Source organism: Triticum aestivum, chromosome 1B, assembly GCF_018294505.1.
Source record: "Triticum aestivum cultivar Chinese Spring chromosome 1B, IWGSC CS RefSeq v2.1, whole genome shotgun sequence".
Taxonomy (NCBI): Eukaryota; Viridiplantae; Streptophyta; class Magnoliopsida; order Poales; family Poaceae; genus Triticum; species Triticum aestivum.
The window spans coordinates 424,032,632-424,056,713 of NC_057795.1; the positions used below are offsets into that span (position 1 = coordinate 424,032,632).

General features: G+C 51.1%; 1 protein-coding gene across 1 annotated transcript; it reads right to left on the reverse strand.

Moving 5' to 3' along the window:
- Positions 1–5,318: 5,318 nt before the first annotated feature.
- On the reverse strand, positions 5,319–6,748 carry LOC123092034 (homeobox-leucine zipper protein HOX1). The gene is made up of 2 exons (XM_044513688.1): positions 6,072–6,748; positions 5,319–5,945 (listed from the first exon to the last, which is right to left on the reverse strand). The coding sequence occupies exons 1-2, from the start codon at positions 6,645–6,647 to the stop codon at positions 5,538–5,540; spliced, it is 984 nt and encodes a 327-aa protein (XP_044369623.1). The 5' UTR covers positions 6,648–6,748; the 3' UTR covers positions 5,319–5,537.
- Positions 6,749–24,082: the final 17,334 nt, after the last annotated feature.

Consider the following 24,082-nt stretch of genomic DNA (forward strand, 5'->3'; position numbering starts at 1 on the left):
GGCTCTTTCACTTTTGAGCTCTTTTCTCATGCAAAACTTCACGAACCAAGATAGCAATTGTGTATGCGATGACAACTTTGTGACACACGAGTTGATCCTAAGATATGCACCACTATGGTATGGTATGTTTGATATGGAGTATGATCACTAATGTGCACAAGTCACGTTGCCGGCAATACTCAACGGTTGTCTCGATGGGTAAGCTACGCAAAAATGAGGCAATGTGGGTATCAATGCAATTGCAAGGTATGACAAAGATGTCATCGATGTTACTGTCCTTGGCGATGATGAGACACTTGCGAAGATGAGCCGTGGTGATGATGAAGTCGAACCGTACCTAGATAGCCGAAACACAATAGGACACGGGAGCCACAACTCAAAATCTCAAGGACCAAAACATGTCAAAATCGTCATAGGAGGTATTGGGAATGATGGTGGTGTATGTGGGTTTGGAAGATGTGGTGGCAGGTGGAGCAGTGGTGGTGGCCGAACTGAACAATATTCAGTTTCGTCAGAGTTTCACGGACGTCCGGTTTTTACGGTCGTCCGATCGTCGGACGTCCGGCCGGGTCCGGTCGTCCGGTGCCTGGGCGAAACTCGGGCACGGGATGAACTGCGTGATTTCAGGGAGGAAGAAGATGGCGAGGTCGAAATCGAGCGGATTGATGGATGGAAAAGGGTGGGAAGGGTGGGGAAAGCTAGATCCACACGTAGCAACTCAAATCCATGGACCAAATCCAATAAAATTTCAACTCACCAACAAATCACAAAAAAAATTGGGGCTATTTTTGGTGGGGATTTTTGGATTTAGGATGAAAACAACAAAATCAAGCTAGAAAACACGGGGTAGGGGCTCCAAAAACGTGATCAACGTGGCTCATGATACCAAGATGATGTAGGGCGGAACCCTATGGGGACGATCTTTCACGTTTGGAGTGGATCCTACAGAGAAACACGGAGAACGTGCGGAAGAACACAAGGGAAATCACGGGGAGGAACGAGAGAGAAACGCTCAACCGACAAGTGATTGATCACACAAGGGCTAGATCACCGAAAGCACAAGGTAACACATGATCCAAAATCAACAAAGGAAAGATACAAGAGTAACCGTTCTTCTCCGGGAGGAGATCTTGGGGGGTCTTCCCTTGAAGGGGTCTTGAATCCACTTGGGGGATCTTCTCCGAAGAGGTCGTGAACTCCAAGGAGAAGTATCCAAGTGGATGAGCAATGCTCTCACACAAAATATGAGCTAAACCAATGCTAACCCTAGCTAGGAGGTAGGAGAGACCTATTTATAGTCGTAGTGCAAATGGGAGTCAAAGTGAAGGGGTACAAGGGCTTCAGCCCGTGGGCGCGGTCACTCAGGTGCCGGACGTCCGGAAGACGTCGGACGTCCAGAGGCTTGGGACGGTCCGGACGTCCGGGAGGACTCGGACTTCCGTAGATTCAGCTCTGTCGGGGATGCGTCGGACGTCCGGAGGGGGCCGGTCGTCTGGAGCTTTGGGGCGGTCCGGATGTCCGATGGCCGTCGGTCTTCCGTAGATTCGGCTCGGTCGCTGGTCGCCCGGTCGTCCGGTCCTCCTCGAGCATCCGTAGATTTGGCTCGGGTGGTGAAGTACCGGACGTCCGGAGGACTCGGTCGTCCGTGTCCTGGGAGTCGTCGGACGTCCGGACTGGGTTGGTCGTCCGACGCGTGTAGCTTCCAAAGCAGCTCTTCTTCTTGTCCATCACGCTTGGGGTCCTCGCCGTCTTGGCCCTTGCATGTAGCTGTTTCGTGGCTCTTCTACAAGCACCTGATCACACACAGAGTTTCCGAATGAGGTAGTAGCCATGTCTCGTGAGTAGGAAGAGGGAGTTCGAAGAGGAGGGAGTTCACCTTATCTTCAATAGCCTTAGCTCGAGCTCTTGTCATGGGTCCAAGTGGTGTTAAGGGAGATGTAGGTACGTCCATGGGGATGAGCGAGGGATGCTCCGCATCAGTGAGGAGAAGTTCAAGGCGCAATATGCCGTCCTCATGGCGCGGGGGGGGGGGGGCATGGAGGAGGTTGGGGAGGGCGAAAAGCCACGTTCGCGGGGGAAGACCAACTCCAAGGAGGGAAAGCGGGATGCAACGTCGATTGCCTTGCTCGCAACCGTGGAGGGCATGATGAGCAAGGAGGAGTCAAAGGAGGAGAAGCGTCGGCAAGACAAGGAAGAGCAAATGAACGCTTCATGAAGATCCAAAGGAGGAGGCTTGAGATGGAGGCGGAGAAGCAAGCGAGGATACTCGAGATCGAGGTTGCCAATGTCAAGACCAAAGCAAAAGAAGTGGCGCTCGATAGCAATGATGACGGGGTGGAGATCATGAAGATGGACCTCAACAGCTTGTCACCGAGGAAGATGCCATGGTTCGAGAAGATGCAGGGCGACATGTTCAAGTTCGACGATGAGTGATCCATGGCGGCGAGCGCCATTCCTTTTTGTATGTCGGCAAGTGTGCTAGCATGACCACGGCCGAGATGGCGTGGTCAAATTCCCGTCCCTTTTTGTGTGCTGTCATGTGTGCCGGCCGCTGGCAAGCCAGCATGAACTGCGTGGTGATTTTTTTGAGGCTGGCATTGTATGTCGGCCGCTAGCATGGTGTCGATATAAGCTTTGGGCGACGTCATAGCCGTTGACATGATATATGACCGCGGGCTTTTTTAAATTTATGTGTAAACATGAAACGGATCGCGGACGTTGGGCGTACGGCCGACCAAAATAAAAATAGGGCAGACACCGATCGAACGGCCAACAAAAAGGGGACGAAAATGTCGTCCGCTCGGTCAGAGCGTTGGAGTTGCTCTAAGGCGCGACTCGTTCAGACTTCAGACGGGAGAGCAGGGACGCAGAGAGAACAAGGAATTCATCGGACGAGTACCACCACTGATAAGAGAAGCAGGCAGGCTTTCTGATCAAAGACTTTCTTGCAATCAAAACATCAGTGCGTGCCGCTCTTCTCATTAAACTTTTCATCATCGCCTCACTCTCAAAAAGAAAAAAAGAAAAGGAGCAAGGAAAAGACAGCTTGAGCAAAAGAGGGGGCAAGGGGTGAATGGGCCTGGGCGGGAGCCGCTCCTCCTCCACTCCCGACTCCGCCTCGCGCCGCCTCCCCGGGCGGCGGCCGGGGCGGCTCCTCCGCGCCTTCTCCTCGCCCCCACCCTTCCGTCCTCCCTTCCCCGCCGCCGCCGGACAGCGCCCCCGGATCTGGCCGGGTGGCTCGGCGGCGGCGGGCCTTCTTTTCCCCCGTGCGCAGCGCCCTTCCCGGGGCAGGGCTCGGCGGCGGGTGCAGCTCGGCTGGCGGTGGTCCGGCGTCCTGGTGGCGGGGGCTGGCGGCTGGCGCGGTGGTGGCGCTGCCTCTTGGCGGCGGGGTGGCCTGGTGGCGCTGGTGGCCGGCGACGCGCCCCTGGCCCAGATCTGGGCCCTTAGGGCCCCATCTGGGTCCTAGCGGGCCGGCGCCGGCGTGGCCTTGCTGTCTACGGCTCGGTGTGGAGGAGGAGCGGCTCGGATGTGGGCGGCGGCGCCGATGGCGTGCCGGCAGCAACGCGAGGGCGGGAGCTTTACGGGCCCACGAGGGCTCGGCCGGGCCTGTGGGCCTACGGGCCTGGTGTGCTCCTGCTATTGCGTTAGGACGGCTACCGTCGCTGACGGTGGAGGTGGGGCCCTCCCGCGTGCCGACGGTGCTGCTGCCCTAGTCCCGGCTCTGATTCTTCGCCTTGTTGTCCTCACTTCGCGGTGTCGTGGTGAGACGGCGTGGGGGCCTCTTGACCGTGTTGGCGCTGGGTGGTGGTTGGTTTGGTGGCTGGCTCCGGAGCGCCCGAGGTGCGGGTTGGGATCGGGGGAAACCCCTGTCGGCTTGGCCGACACCGGTGCGGTGGCGCCTGTGGGTGCCACCTGACCTTCCGGGAGGGCGTCGGGGGCTACCCTTCCTCTCGCATCGTCGTATACCGGGCGAAACCTTTGGCAGCAGCGTCGTCATCGTCGCGATCCTTCTTGGAGGTGTTGATAGGTGCCGGCGCTTCGGAGTCTTGGAGCCTAGTGGAAGATCCCGGTGGGCGCAGCGTTCACGAGGCTTCTTCGTTTTCGTTGATCCGCCGTTGTCGGCATTTGTTTCTTTTGCTCTTTTTCTGTCGTTTCTTTTGGGCGTGACTGTGCTGCTTCCGCCCCAGCACCTATCCTTATACGGCTTGGTTGGTTGCTTTGTATACAAAGCGGAGGGAAACCCTTTTTCGGAAAGAGGGGGCAAGGTGTCCCGGCTGGTGCCATGAGCAGTGGTTAGTCAATGACGCCGCTCTGCTCTCAATGATCATGATGATGATCTCGAACGAGTGATGATGGGTATGGCTCGCTCGACGATCGCTTGATTGAATAATTACGCCTCACTTATCTGTGTCGTGTGGTGGCGGGCGGCCGGAGGAGACAGGGAGGCGTGCGGTTGCGTAGTTTAGTGGCCCTGCGCAAATGGGATGTCTCGGGTTAGTCACCGTGATTAGATTAGCCCACGCCCGAATCTAACCAAGATCGCGTCTGCCACTTGCACCGCGCGTCCCGGCCGCAAATTAATCGTGCGTCGCCGCGTTCCTCGCGCTCACTACTAAGTTAGTACACGTACTTCACTTGTTAATGAATATACTACTATACACTCGTACTTACCAGTGTTTACTGGAGTATAATAAGATGAGGTGAAAGTAATTGGAGACCAGGTGTGATGGGCGACGCATGTCATGTGTTTTGGCGTACGTGTGACTGGCGCATTTGGGAGTGGACTTTCCTTGGCCTCGCACCACTCTCATCTTTTCTTCTCTTCTCTTTTCTGCCTGGCCGGATTCTCTGCTCTCTGGCCTATTTTGGGACGTGTACGCTTTCTTTTCCTTCTTACGAATATGCATGTTCCCACGTTGTTAAGGACGAACGCTTGGGAGATTAATATCGTATAGCATAGGAAAAAGGAACATTTCCTCTTTGGATTCAACTCTCCATGCATCATGCATGTCTCATTCTCACGCATCTATCTATCTTATATACAGCAAAATATCTGACCAGAGGAAGGCACTCTCTGCATTACGGGGGTGGTAAGCTTCCACGGTTGAACAGAGTGTGTACTATAAACAAAACAGATCAGCCATTGATGCTCAGAGGTAAAACACATGCCTCACTCGTACAACAAGACAACACCTTAATTCGTGTAGAAGTACAAGACATGGTGAGCTGATTTGTATGCAGAAGTAGTACTAAAACCCATTGCATCACTTGTACACGGGACAACATACTTGTTGGGTAAACAAACGGAACACCAAAAGTTTCTAAGTTCAAACTAGACATTCATGTACTTATACTGTATAAACAAAAGAAAACAGGATCCTATCCCTGGTTACTTCTCTTTCGCGAGCTATCCTAGTTACTATGCCTGTTCTTCAGTTCTTCCTATAGATACTCCATCAAGTTGCACCACTGGATGCTAAGCTCTCAACACTAACACATGACATGACATGACACGACATGACACACTAATCAGTTCATCATGACCTCTGGGCCGGCCTGCCCAGGAACACGGGCAGCACCGGGACGGGGCCCCACGGCCCGGTCGGCACGGCCCGGGTCACCATGGCGGCACGGCTCTCGTCGACGACCGGCTTGCCGGAGGGCGCGACGCGCTCGCAGGAGGGGCACATGGTGAGCGTGGTGGGCGGCGGCGCGCGCATGTAGAGGTGCGGCGCCGGCGGGGCGAGCAGCTTGAGCGCGCGCAGCTCCTGCACCTCCCGCTGCAGCCGGCGGTTCTCCTCCGTGAGCGTCTCGCAGCAGCGCTTGAGCGACTCGCAGTCCACCTCCGTCTGCTTCAGCTTCGTCCTCGCCCTCCGGTTCTGGAACCACACCTCCACCTGCCGCGGCCGCAGCCCCAGCTGCCTCGCCAGCGCCGCCTTCTGCTTCTGGTGCATCAACGTACGTAGATCAAATTAGGATGGATGGAAGAAGAAATATTGGGATCTTTGTTTTTGTTTGTTTGTTGACCTTGGTTGATTTCGTTGGAAGACGGTGAATATAGGAGTACTTACGGGGTTGAGGGTGCTGTGCTCCTTGAAGCTGTCCTCGAGGACAGCGGACTGGTCCTTGGACAGGCGGAGCTTCTTGCGCGACCCGCCGCCGCCGGCCCCGGAGTCGTCCTCGTCGTCGCTGCCCGCGCCGGTACGCTCCTGCTCGCCGCCGGCGCTCCTCGTTGGCGCGCCGCGCTTGCCGCTGAGGCTGGACAGCGTGCTGTCGGGCGACGACGCGCCGGGCTCCTCGTCCTCGCTGGCACCGCAGCTGCCCCTCGCGCCCCCCGTGGTCGGCGCTCGGTTGACGTCGATCCCGCGCAGGAACGGCATCTCGTGGCACGCCAACGCCGCAAGCCTCCGGTCATCTGCATGCGAGCGTTGCTCGCCGGAGGAGGCCGGAAAGAAAAGGCCGGCGCCATTCCAGGACTGCTGCCCCAGCCCCAGCTTCGACGACGGCGCAGCAGCGGTCTGGGGTGCCGCCGGCTCCACTGGAGACGTCGTACCAGACATGCCGAGACTGAGCCCGAGGCCGAGGCCGAGGGCAAGACCAAGGTGGTGGTGGTGCTCGGTGTCCCTCCCGTTAACAGTCATCTCCATTGATCTCCTTGTTGGATCTGTCGTTCCTGCTCTCTACGAGTAACAGTAGCTACGTACGTGCAGGCCGCTGGAACTGGTGACCGTGGATTGTGAGGGAGAGAGCGGAGGGGGTGGGCTTTTAAAGAGTGGGCGGAGTGAGGATCAGGGTTTCAGAGGGCTGATTAGGCTGGTCATAGTGGGAGTAACATAGGTAGTAACATAGATGCCACATAAGCAAAAATGATGATGTGGCAAGTAGTTAATGAGGAGAGAGGCAAATAGAGTAACATAATATGTTACCATCACATAGCGGTTTCCAATGCATAATGAGTCTACAAAGTAATAAATGAAGGCAACTATGTTACCATACCTATGACACTACCCACTATGAAGGTAGTAACATAGACTAGTAACATATGTATGTTACTAGTCTAAGTTACTCCCCACTATGACCAGCCTTAATTATGGAGTGGTGATTGAGTTCGGAAGCAAGAATAGTTTAATTTGTGGGGTGGAATGAAGGGAATGGAGAAAGCTGGTCAGGAATGGAGCACCAACTATTGCTTGTCGCGCGTGGCGTCACCGCCGCACCCTGAGGTGCGGTGCAGCAGTGCAGGCAAGCCCAATCATCACCAGCTGAACTTGCTCCCGGTCCCCCCAACCTCTTTTGGATTGCCCCCCCTTCCCCGATGGTGATACCCAGACCTGTCGGCATGTCAGTGCTGGAGTTTTGCAGAAAACAGATCAATCAAAATCAACGCCGAATCCGTTTAAAACCGTTTTATTTGCACGAATCTAAAGAAGCCTTTTTTTTATAAAATACGTTTTTATTAACTTAAAATGCAGTAGATTGTTAGGTCCCTCTTGCTCGATCTACTCAATTATGGCGATACAGGGGAAATTGGTAGCTAGGGTTCCAGAGTAGAAAGGGGATCGGGAGGAGAAAAGGATACAGTAGGCAGGGGGAGGGGGATTCGAGAAAGAGAGTCAACCTATTACAATTCCGTGCCCTCCACACCGGACTTACTCATACTTATCGCCTCACCCACCCAGCTCCCAGGTTGCTGGGTCGAACAGCCTCTTGGGCCTCTTGGCTCTCTTGGGCCGAGCCTTCACTTCATCTGGTTGCGGGCCTTGACGCCTAGACGAGGTAGTAGTGGTGGCCGTGACATCCCCCCGGTCTTCAAAAACGGCTTGACCCCATGCCGCAGCTCCCGGGAATCGGCTTCGAAGCTCGAAGAAATCTTCCCAGGCTGCCAACACCTCCGGCTGAGAAGACCACTTGATCAGTACCTGAGGAATCTGCGGCTGTCCTTTGGTGACGATCCGGCGAGCGAGCACGCGCTCGGGAAAATCCTGCGCTGCATGAGCCAATGGGGGCTCCGGAAGAACAGAGGCCACATAAGTGTTCGGTGGTAGAGCTGCTCGCAGCGGGGACACGTGGAACACCGGGTGAACTCGGCTACCTTCTGGAAGTTGAACGCGATACGCCACCGCGCCAATCCGCACTGTCACCTGAAATGGCCCAAAGTATCTGAAAGATAACTTGTGGTTAGCACGGGCTGCAACCGAAACCTGAACATAAGGCTACAACTTCACATACACCAAGTCCCCCACTTCAAAAGCCCTCTCGGAACGATGCTTGTCCGCTTGGTCTTTCATTCTTTGCTTGTACCGCTCCAACTGTTGTTTCAGCAGAGCAGTAACAACTTCCCTCTCCTCATGCCAAGTGACAAAATCCACTGGAGCTGAAGCAGACACATCGATGATACCGAAATGGCGAGGAGGATGCCCATAGAGCACCTCAAATGGAGAAGCTTGCAACGCAGAGTGAGAGGCCGTGTTGTACCAGAACTCGGCAAGATGCAGCCACAGGAACCATCGTTGTGGGCATGAGTGAACAAAACAGCGGAGATAGGTCTCCATGCACTGATTAACCCTCGTTGTGGTCCCATCCGTCTGTGGGTGATAAGCAGATGACATCCGGAGTTCAGTCCCAGCCTACTTAAACAACTCCTTCCATAAAGCACCGGTGAAAACCTTGTCGCGGTCCGAGACCAAAGCATAAGGCAGTCCGTGAAGCTTGTAAACATGGGTCATGAACGCAGTGGCGACTTGCAAGGCTTTGAACGGGTGTGCTAACGGAATCAAATGGGCATACCTGGTCAACTTATCCACCACCACCATGATGCACGAATAGCCTCTGGACACAGGTAACCACTCCACAAAATCCAGAGTAACAGTGTGCCAGACGTGAGCAGGAATGGGCAGAGGTTCGAGTAGCCTGGGTGGACGCACCCGTTCAGTTTTTGCTTGTTTGCAGATGCTGAACTCGGACACGAATTGCACCACATCTTGCCTCATTCCTGGCCAAGCAAAGAGACGCCCGAGCCTGTCATGGGTGGCATGAACGCCGGAGTGACCCCCGGTGGCACTGGCATGGACAGCCTGCAAGATTTTCTGTTGCATAGCTGTGTTAGAACCCACCCAAACTCTGCCTTTGTAAAGAATCACCCCATCCCGAACCATGTAATTTGAGTTAGGATCTTCCGACTCACTGCAACGAAGCAAGATTTCCTTCGCACTATCATCTGACTAGTAGCCTTGCACGACTTCACCCAGCCACACTAGCATTGCGATTGAGACAGCTGAAACCTCAGCATTCCGTCATGATAAGGCATCATCCGCTTTGTTCTCAGCTCCTTTTCTGTATACCACTTTGTATTGCAACCCCATGAGCTTGGTATAGGCACGCCTCTGCCATGGCGTCACTAATCGTTGATCATTCAAGTGAGACAGAGCACTCTGGTTAGTCCGGATGACGAACTCACTCCCTTGCAGATAGGAACGCCACTGATCAATAGCCATTAAGTTTGCCATATATTCCTTCTCATAAGTTGACAAGCCACGGTTCTTGAGGCCCAAGGCTTTGCCGAGGAAGGCTAGAGGGTGCCCGTCTTGAATCAACACTGCCCCAACTCCAAACTCGGGCGCATCAGTCACAATTTTGAAAGGCCTATCGAACCAAGGGATCGACGGCACTGGTGCAGTGGTCAAAGCCTTCTTTAGATGGTTAAAAGCTTCATCTGCTTCCGCGGACCAAATAAAAATTGAGTGTTTCTTCAGCAGATTAGTAAGTGGACGGCTGATCATCCCAAAGTCGTGGACAAAGCGCCTATAATATCCTGCCAGGCCAAGGAATCCACGGACCTGCTTCACACCTGTGGGCGTCGGCCAATCCCTGACTGCAACCACATTTTTCTGATCGGTAGTAACTCCTTTTTCACTGATGACATGCCCCAGGTAGGTGAGCTGTTGCTGAGCAAACTTGCACTTGGATAGCTTTACCTTGAGTTGATGCTTTTCCAACAATTCAAAGACCTGCCGAAGTAGTTTAACGTGCTCTTCTAGAGTTTCATTATGGACCAGGATATCATCAACGAACACAAGCACTCCATGATGTAGTAGCGGCCCCAGAACGAATGCATGCCCCCTTGAAAAGTGCTAGGAGCACAGCACAACCCATAAGCCATAACCTTGAACTCATAGTGCCCCAGGTGAGTTTTGAAAGCAGTTTTGAATACATCCTCTGGCACCATCCGAATCTGATGATAACCTGCTTTCAGGTCCAAGATGGTGAACCATTTCGATCCGGCCAGTTCATCCAACAACCTTCTATCACTGGCATTGGGAAATGATCCTTCACTGTGATAGCATTTAGCTGGCGATAGTCCACACAGAACCGTCAAGTCAAGTCCTTCTTTAGTACAAGCAGCAATGGCAAAGCAAATGGGATGTAACTTGGTTGGATAATACCCTGGCTAAGCATTTCCTGGACCTGCTTCTCGATGTCATCCTTCTGGAAGGGATTGTACCGATAGGGTTTGATGTTCACTGGTTGGGCACCAGGATTGAGGGGTATTTTGTGGTCGAATGGTCGGGCATGAGGTAACCCTTTAGGAGACTCAAACAAGGCCTGGAACTTGTCGATGAGCCGAACTATGGGTGGTGGTATCTCCATTTCTGTTTGGTGTCCACCGTCTGAAGATGAACCAATTGATGCACATCAATACAACTCATCATGATGTGAATCTGATTCATGGTCACCGGGTAACACTCTTTGGTGTGCGGCTGTATTCCTTGCAATGTGATTTTATTCCCATGATACATAAATGCCATTAACTTGCCTCCCCAGTGCACATCCATTGGACTGTGTTGTTCCAGCCAATCCATCCCAATGATCATATTGTAACACCCGAGAGGAAGGACCCTGAGATCCGAATAGAACTTGTGCCCTTGCACCGACCAACTGCACTTTGTGATTGCTTGACTGCTAAGAAGCTGACCTCCATCGGCTATCTTCACTTTCAGTACATTTGAAGTTTGGTGCACTCCTTACAATTTAGCAGCCAAATCTGAGCTGACAAAACTGTGTGAACTGCATAAATCAACGAGCATCGGAACCTGCTGATTCTGAATTTTCCCTTGCAGTTGTAATGTCTGCGGCGCGACCGAACCTTGAACAGTTGCCCTGGATATGGTATGACATTCACTCCTGGTGTCTGAATGCTCTTCTCCTGAAGAACCACTAGACAACCCTAGTACATCCAACATTTCCTACACTACATGGGGTTGGACTGCCACTGCACATTTGTGATCATGGCTCCACCATTCCCCGCACATATAGCAGAGGCCTCTGGCTCGGCGATAAGCTCGAAGGGTCGATAGCCTATCTTCCACAGAGTTGCTTCCTCTTGGCCCATTAGCGGCTGCCCCCGATGTTCATCAGTTGGCGCATCACTCGTGGGAGGTGGTCACCCTGGTGGTGCCAGCAAGGGCATAGCCCCTTTGAGGTGGGGCCTGCTGCCCGTTTCATTGCCCGCTGCGCTCTCCGAACTCCTCGGCTCCCGCCGTTTGGAGATCTCCAGCGCCTCCTCCTGTAAGTAAGCTAGAGAAACAGCAGTATCGAGATCTTTTGGATTATGAACTAACACAACTACGTGAATTCCATCACACAGTCCATCAACAAATTGGGAGGGAAACAGAGCAGGATCCCAAGTGGTACTATGGGCTAACAGGGAATGCATGATCTCAGTGAACTTGCTGGTGTAATCAGACACTGAGTCTGTTTGCCGCAAGTGAAACAACTAATGCACCAACACTGTGAACTCGTTCCTCTCGAACTGATCGCATACTGTAGTGCAAAAAAAATCCCACTCCATATGGCGAAGGTCGAAATCAATGTTTTTCGAGCCACACCATAGCCGCTCCTGTAAAGTGCATAGCAACGGTGTCTACCCAAAGCACTGGATCAAAATAAAACACGCGGAAATAAGACTCACAATTTTGTTTCCAACTGTGTGGGTGTTCCCCCCAAAATTGAGGAAAATCCATCTTAGGCCTATGAATAACAGATGTGTGATGGCGGAATGGGCTACGAGATCGTGGTGGAAGTGGGATGCCAGATCTGGACGTGCCCCGAAGTGGTGACTGCCCGGGTGATCGAGAGCGATGATCGATCAAAAACTGACTCGCAAGGGAAAGGAAATTCGGGGGTTGAGCCATACCCATGACCGGAGGTGGGACTAGAGTGGTGACCACTCCAAAGCCTACCCCACGGTGAGCTTGGTCGACACGGTGGCCTTCGGGCCCGTGGGAGCTGCAGTAGGCCTGAGGTAGCGGTGCGCCCCTAGGTAGAGGGAAGATGGGAGGGAGGTTCCCCGGCTTGAGGATGAACATGGGGTTGCGCGTGATGACATCCAGCTCCTTGCGCACCCTGCCTAGCTCCTGCTGCATGTCGGAGAGGGACTTCTCCAGCGTCTGCTTCCATGCGGCCAGATTGACCATGACCGGCTGGATCTCGGTGATGATGATGGTGGTCGCCGCCATCGCCTTCTATATGGCGGCATTCTGCTCCTGGATGGCCTTGGGCGCCGCCGCCATCTCCTAAACTCGTTGCTCCATCTCGCTGGCTTGTTGCTACTGTCGCGTGGTAAACGTCGGCTTCTTCAGGTAATTAGGTAGCTCTGATACCATATGTTACCTCCCTCTTGCTCGATCTACTCAATCATGGCTATTCAGGGGAAATTGGTAGCTAGGGTTCCAAAGTAGAAGGGGATCGGAAGGATAATAGGATACAATAGGCAGGGAGGAAGGGGGATTCGAGAAAGAGTGTCAGCCTATTAAAATTCCGTGCCCTCCACACCGGGCTTGCTCATACTTATCGCCTCACCCACCCAGCCCCCAGGTTGCTGGGTCGAACAGCCTGTTGGGCCTCTTGGCTCTCTTGGGCCGAGCCTTCACTTCATCTGGTTGCGGGCCTTGACGCCCAGATGAGGTAGTAGTGGTGGCCGTGACATAGATCAAGCAGATACTCCCGGTGATTAGCAACGGTTTACCAACACGAGGTCACACTCCAACAGTTTTTTTAATTTCAAAGGGGGGAGGTTCCCCCGGTGCCACAATATGTTTCTTCAGCAAGATGTCCCGTGTGTGGATACACCATTGCACCAGCAGCCAGGCGAATAAACATATCCCCGAGGGCGCCCTGGACCTCCAGATGAACGCAAGGAAGGGAGCAACGAAGTCACCAAAACACCTGAGTCTGTATAGCAGCGACGCCCCCAGGAGGTCGTCCTTCTTGGCGCAGCGCGAGAGGACCCGATGGTCAGGCTCGGAGGTGAGGGCCCTGTCGGTGTCAAAACCAGCAGATCTCTGGTAGGGGGCCCAAGCTATATGTCTGAGGATCGATGGTAACTATGATCAAAAGGACACAGTGTTTACCCAGGTTCGGGCCCTCTTAATGGAGGTAAAACCCTACTCATGCTTGATTATATTTGATGAGTATAGGGGTTACAAGAGTTGATCTACCTCGAGATCGTAATGGCTAAACCCTAGCTTGGCTAGCCTATCAATGTTATGATCCTGCCTTCGATCTAACCCTCCGGTTTATATAGATACCGGAGGGGCTTAGGGTTGTACAAAGTGGGTTTAACAGAAAGGAAATAGTATATCCGGACACCCTAACTTGCCATCCACGTATACGGGAGTCCCCACCGGACATGAGAGGTGGTCTTTTGTCTTGTATCTTGACGGCCCATCAGTCTGGCCCATATCCAATAGACTGGACGCCCGAGGACCCCCTAGTCCAGGACTCCCTAAGTAGCTCCTGAACCAGTCTTCAATCACGACGTGTTCGGCACATAGATTATCTTTGGCATTGCGAGGCCGGTTCCCTGAACAATATACGTCAGCCTTCCTCCGCAAAATAACAGTATTCGGCCTTGCATAATTAACAAACCCTTAGCCGCGAAGGTAGGATATATAAGAAAATAGGAATAGTGTCTTTACTGGCAACTTTTTTGGGCGAAGCGTCAGACTTGACCCTTCAGTGTTTTGAACTGTTTCCACACCCTGAGTTCCATGTTTCGAGGCCAAGCCCCATTGGCCCGTCCTGTCAAAACAGAGATCGTTCCCACTTAATATGGGATTGCTCATCAATAAAATTTGGGTAATCCAACCGTTTACGGCGCATGCTTTCATTGAGAATAGGCAAGCTTCAAGGCGCAAGTGGGGGGACGGTTGGCAGTTTTACCGCCTATAAGAGGGCAATGGATTTATCCTTTCTTCCCCACACCTTCCAGTCTACTCAGTCTTTCCAATCTCCCAAGCTCTCAGCGTCCACGTGGCATTGTTCAGCTTGCTTATCATGGCTCTCGACTGGGGGTCTCAGATGGAGGTGCAAACGCTGCAAACTTGTATCACCAACGTGCTGAGAAAAAACGTTGGTCTAACCAACCTAGTGCAGATTATGCTCTTCCGCCGCATACTCCCCTGCCAGCGCCGGACTTCCCCCATGTGGGAGTTCAATCCGGAGGAGCCATAGACTCTGTAGCATTTCCTCGGCATGACGCACGAGGGAATGTGGAAGCTACTCTTCAAGGCGCAGAAGAGATGGCCCATGGAGACCGAAGACGTCGGCCTCGATGCCAAGAATCCGGCCACTTCGGTAAGTGTTAATGTTCCAAAGATATATTTGGTCTATATATTCGATCAATACAAAATTTATCTTCCCACCTCTCTGCAGGGCTGGACCAAGAAGTCGGAGCGGATTAAGAGTCTGGCTCCGTTGCGCGAAGACCCAGTTACTCCTCAACTGGAGGACATGCTGGTCCCGATGCCCTATCAGGCGCCGGAGAAGAAGACCAAGAAGAAGGGCAAGGGGCCCAAGGATGGGCCCCACTGTAAAGGTCCTTCGGACACAGTGTACGGAGAGACCGAGTCCATCTCCTCTCACGAGGAAGACGAGGACGAAGAGGAGGGGGAGGAGGAAGTGGAGAGTGACTTCCCACGCAAGACGAGGAGGAGGAAGAGGACAGCCTCCGAGAATCCGGAGGGAACGACATCGAAGAGGGGGAAGATAAGACTCTCGGTTAGTTATGACTCAGAGTCCGAACACAGCCCGAAGAGGGTCCAAAGGAAGAAGCCCCTGGCCGAAATGTAAGTATCGAAAGCTTACTTGTTCAGTTTTCGCTTAATCTGCCTCTGTTATATAAATCATATCTTTATTTGCCTTTCAGCCCTCCGCGTGATATCCCAATTCCCTCGACCTCATCAGGGAATTCTCTACCCCCTGAAGAGGCAGAGAGCAATGGACCGTCATGAGCCTTCTCCCCCCTGCCATGGAGGACACCGAGGTGTCATCCCAAAGGACCTCTCTTGGCCGAGGAGGGGTGGACGAGGCTATCCAAAAGATGTCCGAGGGTAACACCTGGACACTATAGAGCGGGGCACAGCGGCCCCCATGACCATCGAGGGTGGGGGCCCTCAACAGTTTGGGCCCTCGCTGAACACCGTCCCAGAGGCCCATACGGCTCCGGGTTCGGCCCAACACCCCCCTTCAACAGAAGGGGGAAGAGCAGCAGCTCCATCGGCGGCCTCCGTTAATCCGGAGGCCGCTAATACTTTGGAGGAAGCGCTGCAACGCGCTTCCATCGTGGAGGAGCACGGCACCCTAATGGGTGCGGTTATGAAAAAGGTGCGGTCCATGAAGAGCAGACTGACCGAAGCCTTCAACAGCCTACTGACGGGCTTTGAGGTATGCGGTGTAATTCGCTTACAAACTTTTTTTCATATATGCAAGGCTGAACCCATGTGTAGACAGTAGCCCCTTAGACTCTGTCTAGATTAGAATAGTCTGGACAGAGGATAAAAAACAAGTTGATAATGTATCATACTATCTTGTTGGACATGCATTTATGCTGGCGGCTACTGCCTAAGCTGCAGAGGTTTCCAAGCTCAATCGGAAGCTTCGGTGAAAGGATCGAGAAGAGGTGTCTAGAGGGGGGGGGGGGTGATTAGACATTAAGTGAAAAAGTTGTAGTTTTTAACCTCTTTAAGTTTAAGTGGAGTTTGGCACAAGTTTAACAATCACAATACATAACAAGCAAGCATGCAAAGAGTATATGAGCAACGGAAAGTAAAGCATGCAACTTGCAAGAATGTAAAGGAATGGGATTGGAGTATGCAAACGCAATGGAGACACGAATGTCTTTGCCATCGTTCCAATAGGTGGTGCTATCGTACGTCCACGTTGATGGAGACCTCAACCCACGAAGGGGGCTGCGCGAGTGCACGGAGGGCTCCACCCATGAAGGGTCCACGAAGAAGCAACCTTGTCTATCCCACCATGGCTGTCGCCCATGAAGGACTTGCCTCACTAGGGTAGATCTTCACGAAGTAGGCGATCTCCTTGCCCTTACAAACTCCTTGGTTCAACTCCACAATCTTGTCGGAGGCTCCCAAGTGACACCTAGCCAATCTAGGAGACACCACTCTCCAAGAAGTAACAAATGGTGTGTTGACGATGAACTCCTTGCTCTTGAGCTTCAAACCATAGTCTCCCCAACACTCAACTCTCTCTCACAGGATTTGGATTTGGTGGAAAGAAGATTTGAGTGGAAAGCAACTTGGGGAAGGCTAGAGATCAAGATTCATATGGTAGGAATGGAATATGTTGGTCTCAACACATGAGTAGGTGGTTCTCTCTCAAAAAATGTATGCTGGAAGTGTAGGCACGTTCTGATGGCTCTCTCCACGAATGAAGAGTGGGTGGAGGGGTATATATAGCCTCCACACAAAATCTAACTGTTACACACAACTTACCAATCTCGGTGGGACCGAATCGTCAAACTCGGTCAGACCGATTTAGCAAATAATGTGACCGTTAGGATTTTCGATGGGACCGGTATGGTTAGGGTTAGTGCATAATGTAATCTCGTGACTCCGATTACTCAAACTCGGTGGGACCAATTTTGGTAATAAGCTAACTAGAGAGTTGGTCAGGCAAACTCGGTGAGACCGATTCGCTCATCTCGGTGAGACCGAAATATTACGAAGAGGAGCAGAGAGTTTGCATTGTAATCTAATCTCGGTGGGACCGATTACACAAACTCGGTGGGACCGATTTTGATAATGGATTCATACAGAGAGATTACAGTCCCATCTCGATGAGACCGAGATCCCTATCGGTGAGACCGATTTGACTAGGGTTTGTGGCAGTGGCTATGACATCTGAATTCGGTGGCGCCGGATAGAAAGAATTGGTGGGGCCAAGTTTGACTTTTGGTTTGGGTCATATGTGGATGTGAGAAAGTAGTTGAGGGCTTTGGAGCATATCACTAAGCACTTTGAGCAAGCAAGCCATTAAACAACACCTCATCCCCTTGACGGTGTCCTGGACCAGGGGGTACTCACCACGTCGTCTCCCGATCAGTTAGATTGGGCCGAGGACCCCCATGGCCATATACTCAAGTGCCAGTTCGGATAGTTGCCGCATACAAGGAAGATTCCACAAGACTTGGTGATCAAGACAAGGACTCCTCCCTCACTGGCGTATTCGGCTAGGACTCTTGTTATTTAGGCCTCTGGTACATTATATAAACCGAGGCCAGGCTAATCGATAGATCATTATGACATTACTCATCATACCTCTAGGGTTTAGACCACAACATATGATCTCGAGGTAGATCAACTCTTGTAACCCCTATACTCATTATAGTCAATCAAGCAGCATGTAGGGTATTATCTCATCAAGAGAGCTCGAAGCTGGGTAAAATCCCGTGTTCATGTTACCATTGATCCTAAGACACACAGCTTGGGACCCCCTACCCGAGATCCGTCGGTTTTGACACCGACATTGGTGCTTTCATTGAGAGTTCCGTTGTGTGATCGGGGAAAGGATCAATGACTCGACTGCAGGTCAACTGGAACGTCGGTTTCTTCATCACCAGCTCGACTGGTCAGCTTGGCTTGACCGAGAACTACGCCCTACCTCTGATCGTCATGTTCGGATGAGGGCCTTCATCAACATCAACTCCGATCTCTATTAAGATCGTGGAGGAGTCATCCATGGAGCTCGGGGGCTCAACAACAGCATTGCCCTCGGGCGACCATGCTGTTTTTCTGGACAACAAATTCGTATCGCCGCCACTGCCTCCTCGAGTGTCGCTTAAACAATCGCTTCGATGGAATTATGCGGAGTTAAGTCTACAACAACCCTGCAAAAATTTCGTCGAGTTCCGATGGAGGAATCTCCGGCAATCTCCGATATACCGGAGCCCTATTGAATCTGGATGAGAATCCGGACGAGTTTAGAGCGTGGTGTCCAGTATCTAGCTCGGATGTCCTTTGGAAGATCCAACCGTTGATTTGTTGCGGAATTCCTATATATACCACCTGCCAAAACTTCAGCTCGATCCGACCGTCCAAACTCCGGGAACCTTCCGATTAGTGCATCACTTTTTCGGATCGGTTTTCTACGCGAGAACGAATCTGACCCAAGTTCATCTTCTTTACGAACGGGATTTCGGACATCCTTTTTGAAGGACGTTTTCGTATGGGGTATTGTGTTTTATTCTCAAACACATCCCACTAGTATTAAAAGTATTCTTACAATACGAACTTCACCGTCGCGCCGGTGTCAAACCAGCCCGACAACATCACTCCACGGCGGCCGACCTGCGTTAGACACGTCGTCGCTTTGTTGAGCCGAGCTCAATTTCTTCGGATCATCATCTCGGCCAGCCGAACAATAGTTCGGCATCGCGAAGGATAAATCATCACCAACATCGCCGCCCCACGGATTACACGGAGCGGGCACACCGGCATCGCCGCGCGGTCACTTCATCAAGCCAGCATTGACCGCGTCACAAGTTACGACCTGCGTCGGCATAGCCGCACTGTTGCTTCTTCAAGCCGATGTCCATCACGCCGAACTACTTCAACACCTCGGCTGACACGGCAGCTGCAACGTCTCCTTATCGACCTGCTCCGTCACCTCGGCTAGACCGAGGACTTCGCCATCTCTTCATCAACTTACTTCAGAGACTTCGGCGTCACCAGCCGACCAGCTTCATCACATTAGCTGGACCACGGGCTTCGCCGTGGCGAGCCAACCTTTGCCAGGATCGCCATGCCATCGCTTCATCACCCATCAGGCAATGGGTGTGCGGATCGAGTCCCAATTTTGGGAGTAACCTTTCTTCGGACCGCTACAACAAATAAACCAGGTGCTATTAATCCTAGCAATTTTTGCTCGTTTGGGTTCATTTTTCCCAAGGAATTATTACTCCGCTTTGTTCCATCATGTGTACACATGCCTATCTAATGGTGGCCGCATTAGCGACGATTGCGTGGTGGTTCGGTCAGTTTCGTGCATAGTTCGGCGAACGCCGTATCCGGAACTCGGACCGACCTGTGAATTCGGGCTTTGTCACACCTTCATTGTGTCACGCTGGCGCCCTACATCGACATTGACCTCGACGCTCAGGCCACATCTCTTTCATTATTTCCTTCACTTGTATTAAATAAGTAGAAGAATTTTTTTAATATACATTATTATCTTTATTTGTCATTACCTTTGGTTTGCGCTATTTTATCTGTGTAGCCAATTGACTCAGACTGAGCCGCATTGTCGCCTCCTTCGACCGAATTGTATTGTCGCCTTGGCGCGCCGACCTGCTCCATTACCGCGGCTGGGGGCTTCATCTTTTCGGGGTGCCGAACTCTCTGCTCGGCCACCTCGGGACCAACCTGGAGGCTGGAACCTTGTCCCGCATCAAGCTCGGACCGCGTCATCAATGCCGAACATATCAACCAGCTAAGTTGCTTTCATGCTCAAAAACTTTCAGTTTTAAATTTTGTTCGGTCCGACCAAGTATTATACTTTTTTGGCACAAAGTTGTTTGTGACAAACTTCCTTATCCAAACTTTGTTTGTCACACACATATTCAAATACCCCGTTTATTTGGGGGCTCCCTTGATGGAGCTTTTCCTCTTGCATATGATTATACTTGTACGGCTTCGTTCCTTGTTCGTGTATTACGCCACAATATGCACCATGTTGACTTAAGCGACTTGCAAGCTCGGTTGCCTGGCTCCTGTGCTTACCCCCACGTTCCCGATTGTTCGGCTAGGGAGTAAAGGGAGCACCTCTGCGATTGTCACGATCGGTTCATCCGAGCCAGACCTCAGACTGGGTGAAGCCGAAAGCTAGCTCTCTTACTGTTTTCAACAATGGTCGGCACACAACGGAACTCATGAGTACAAAAAATCTATTGCACAAGTCTCATAATAATAATGAGCAACCGAAGAAAGGTATCGGTGGGGGTACTATTTTCTCCGAAGATGCTTCTTACACTTCGTTAGTAATATAGCATAAGTTCCCTGAGGGCGCTTTGTCTGTTACAGCCTTATGGCCTGATTGCCTGGTTATCGGAAACACTGTCGATATTCTCGACAGGTGGAGTACATAACACTCTTCGGTCCTTGACCGAAGAGGGAGAAGCCGACGGTCGGTTAAGACGCGTTTAATGTTCGGGTGAACATAGATATGATATAAGTACTTCGGTACATACAATCATTCTTTTACCCAAGTCACTTGGGGGCTCTTAAGTTTATTTGAGCCGTTTTATAATAAGTGTTCTTCTTCCTAGTCGCTGCAAAGTCTTTTTTCTATCACTCCTTTTTTCGACGAGAGTGTGTGGTCAATAGCTGGGGAGCCTAAGTACTCCGCCTTTGGGATAGGAGGTTGAAGCCGTAGGCTGACCCGCTTGAAGTTTTGAGATAGGATGTGTCATGTTAAAGCACGACAGAAATACAATTTTTTTTCTAAAACCAATTTTTGGATTGGCACCGAACACTTGATCTTGTTCGGACGTCAAGTTTTTACTGACGTTTCTTGGTTTTCCAAGTTTATGGCACTTTTAAACTATTTGTGTGTTTCCAGCATTAGTCTCGTAGTGCAACGCCGGACACCTTTAGGAATTCGGCAAAAACATTCTTGGATATTGCTATATATGCATCGGTTTTGAATTGTGTCTTCGGTCAATAGTTGGGTTGCCCGGCTCATGTGCTTGCCTCCTATGTTCCGCTTTGTTCGGCTAGGTGTGCAAAGGGAGAACCACTGCGATTGTGCTTCCAGCTCGCATGGTTAAGCACCTTAGTGCAGAAAGCCGAAAACTGACTGTCACAATAGGCGTAAACCGGTCAGTGATTCGATGACTATGTTAAAAGACGGGCCGTTCATAACATTGGCCGAAGTGTTTACGGCTTGACCTCGGATGTCGCGAACACTAACCTGGGGCTCATAGCTAGCTTCCTCGGTTTAAAGCTCCTATGACTAAGTGAGAGTTATAAAGCCCGCATATCTGATTGCCTCGTTTCCGCCAACACAACCGCCTTCGGGCACCGAGACGTCGGCTAAGGGTTGTTTTGTTATTACGGAAACACCCTGCATAACATCTACAAGGGGGTAGAAGCCGATGATGGGCCACTTTCAGATTATAAACGGTCGCAATGGAAGTTAAAATTTGGGTTCATTTAGACCACAGAGTTTGGAAGCTTTCCCCGAACTAAATCCTCAGTATTTTCCTCCCACATTGATCGGAGTTGAGGTTTCATGATCATGCTTAGCATGACAACCCAAAGAAAGGAACCGATAGCGGGACTATTTTCTTTGGATGATGTTTCTTATGTAAACAATAATATAACATGTCTCTCTGTGTACCTTTGTTTATAAAACCGTATGGCCGGATTGCCTTGTTTGCCGTAAATCTTTGCCCTCATAAAGGCTTTATAAAGTGGAACAAACACTCCCCGGCTACTGGCCGAGGAGGTTGAAGCCGATGGCCGATCAACAAAGTTTTGTACAATGCGGATCCGAGCATTAATGATATAAAGTACTTGGATACATAGAGTCATTACACATAATTTGTGATTATACTATGGATATCGATCCTTAATTCGGCCACTCGTGCCCGCATTAAGGCTCGGGGGCTACTAGGTTTTGGGCTTATTATTTACAAATATTAAAAGGGCACATCGATCCCCTAATCTGGTGTTGCCACCCGATCAGTGTCTCGGAGGCTACTGCATTGACAATCCGATGCAGAAAATTTAAAGTGCAATATAGTTTTCGAGGAGATTATTATCCTCAGGTCGGTCGGCCGCACCCAACCTGAGTCTCGAGGACTTTGCACATCGCGTTTCTATTCCTATGTATGTTGCCGAGCTAGGAGTTGATCCTCAGGCCGATTTCGCGCATCGACCTGAGTCTCAGGGGCAACTAGGATCAGCGGTTTCATGTTTTCCTTCAGGTGCATCTCGGGTTTTAGACCGATGCACACACCTTGAAGGCTACTGGCTAAATATCTCGGCAGAGAATAAATTGCACCAATCAAAAAATCAGCCTACAGTCAGGGATGGTGCACCACCTCAGAAGCAGTCCGGCAGAAAGCTCGTGCGCCAGTGGCTGGCTCCATAGAGGGCATTCCCGGTATTAAGCTTGGCTAAACTCCTTCAAACGTTTTGAACCAAGATGATCTATGACATCTCGGATATAGTCCGACGTTGGAGCTTGGACACAGTCCGGCATTGGAGCTCGGATACATTCCGGCGTTGGAGCTCGGAAGCAGTCCGACGTTGGTGCTTGGCTGCAAAAGATACCTCGAATGCAGTCGGGTGTTGGAGCTCGGACACAAGAGGGCAGCGCCGCCCAGGAACAACTTCAAACCCGAGGTGTGGCATGAAAAATAACCAGGCATTGATAAAGGCCGATAACTTAAAGGGGCTCCTCGGATACCCGACGTGTAAACTCTTCGGATTTATTTCGGCGATCCTCAAGATTGAAGATAAGAAGATTTGTTGAACCAGCTTCCAAGACCGATGGCCGAAGATGAAGAACGGTTCGGAAGAACCGAGGAGCGTCCCCAACTTGAAGACCGGTTCAGGGGGCTACTGACGGTGTCCTGGACCAGGGGGTACTCACCGCGTCGTCTCCCGATCAGTTAGATTAGGCCGAGGACCCCCATGGTCGTATACTCACGGGCCAGTTCAGATAGTTGCCGCATACAAGGAAGATTCCACAAGACTTGGTGATCAAGACAAGGACTCCTCCCCCACCAGCGTATTCGGCTAGGACTCTTGTTATCCTAGGCCTCTGGTACATTATATAAACCGAGGCCAGGCTAGTTAATAGATCATTATGACATTACTCATCATACCTCTAGGGTTTAGACCACAACATATGATCTCGAGGTAGATCAACTCTTGTAACCCCTATACTCATTATAGTCAATCAAGCAGCATGTAGGGTATTATCTCATCAAGAGAGCCCGAAGCTGGGTAAAATCCCGTGTTCATGTTACCATTGATCCTAAGACGCACAACTTGGGACCCCCTACCCGAGATCCGCCGGTTTTGACACCGACACCCCTCTTGATAGTATTGGCTTTTTCTATAGACTCAATGTGATCTTGGATCACTAAAATAGAAAGATTAGAGTCTTGTGCTTTGAGCTTGAGCCAATCCTTTTTCCTTAGCATCTTGAGGGGGTTCCACATCCTCTAGTCCATGCCACTCCATTGTTGAACTTATCTGAACTAGGTAAAAGTGTTAGTCCAACAAGAGATATGTTGACATAAATTACCAAAATCACCCAGGGAGCACTTGTGCTTTCAATCTCCCCTTTTTGGTAATTGATGACAACATACAACAAAGCTTTAGATAAAGATATAGAGAATAACATGTAGAGCTTTGGAAAGACATGTAACATGCATAGGCTCCCCCTACATGTATGCAATCATGTAAATATGGAATATAGGAGCACGTGAATGCATAAACATGACAGAGTGAGCAATGTGTTACATGTATCTTGGCAATATGCATCAGAGCAAATGATGTGAATATGGAAAATGTACCTTCATGCTCATGAGTCCTTCTTGCAAATAGTATGTACATCAGCAAGAATTCCTCATACACATGATTGTGATGCATATACTTACCTTGTGGCCTTGAGTTGGCTTAGGATGGAATGAACCTGCGTAAACAAGGTTAGATAACACATATACACCTACTAGCCAGATCAAACAAAAGAAACCACAAGAGAACCAAGACTG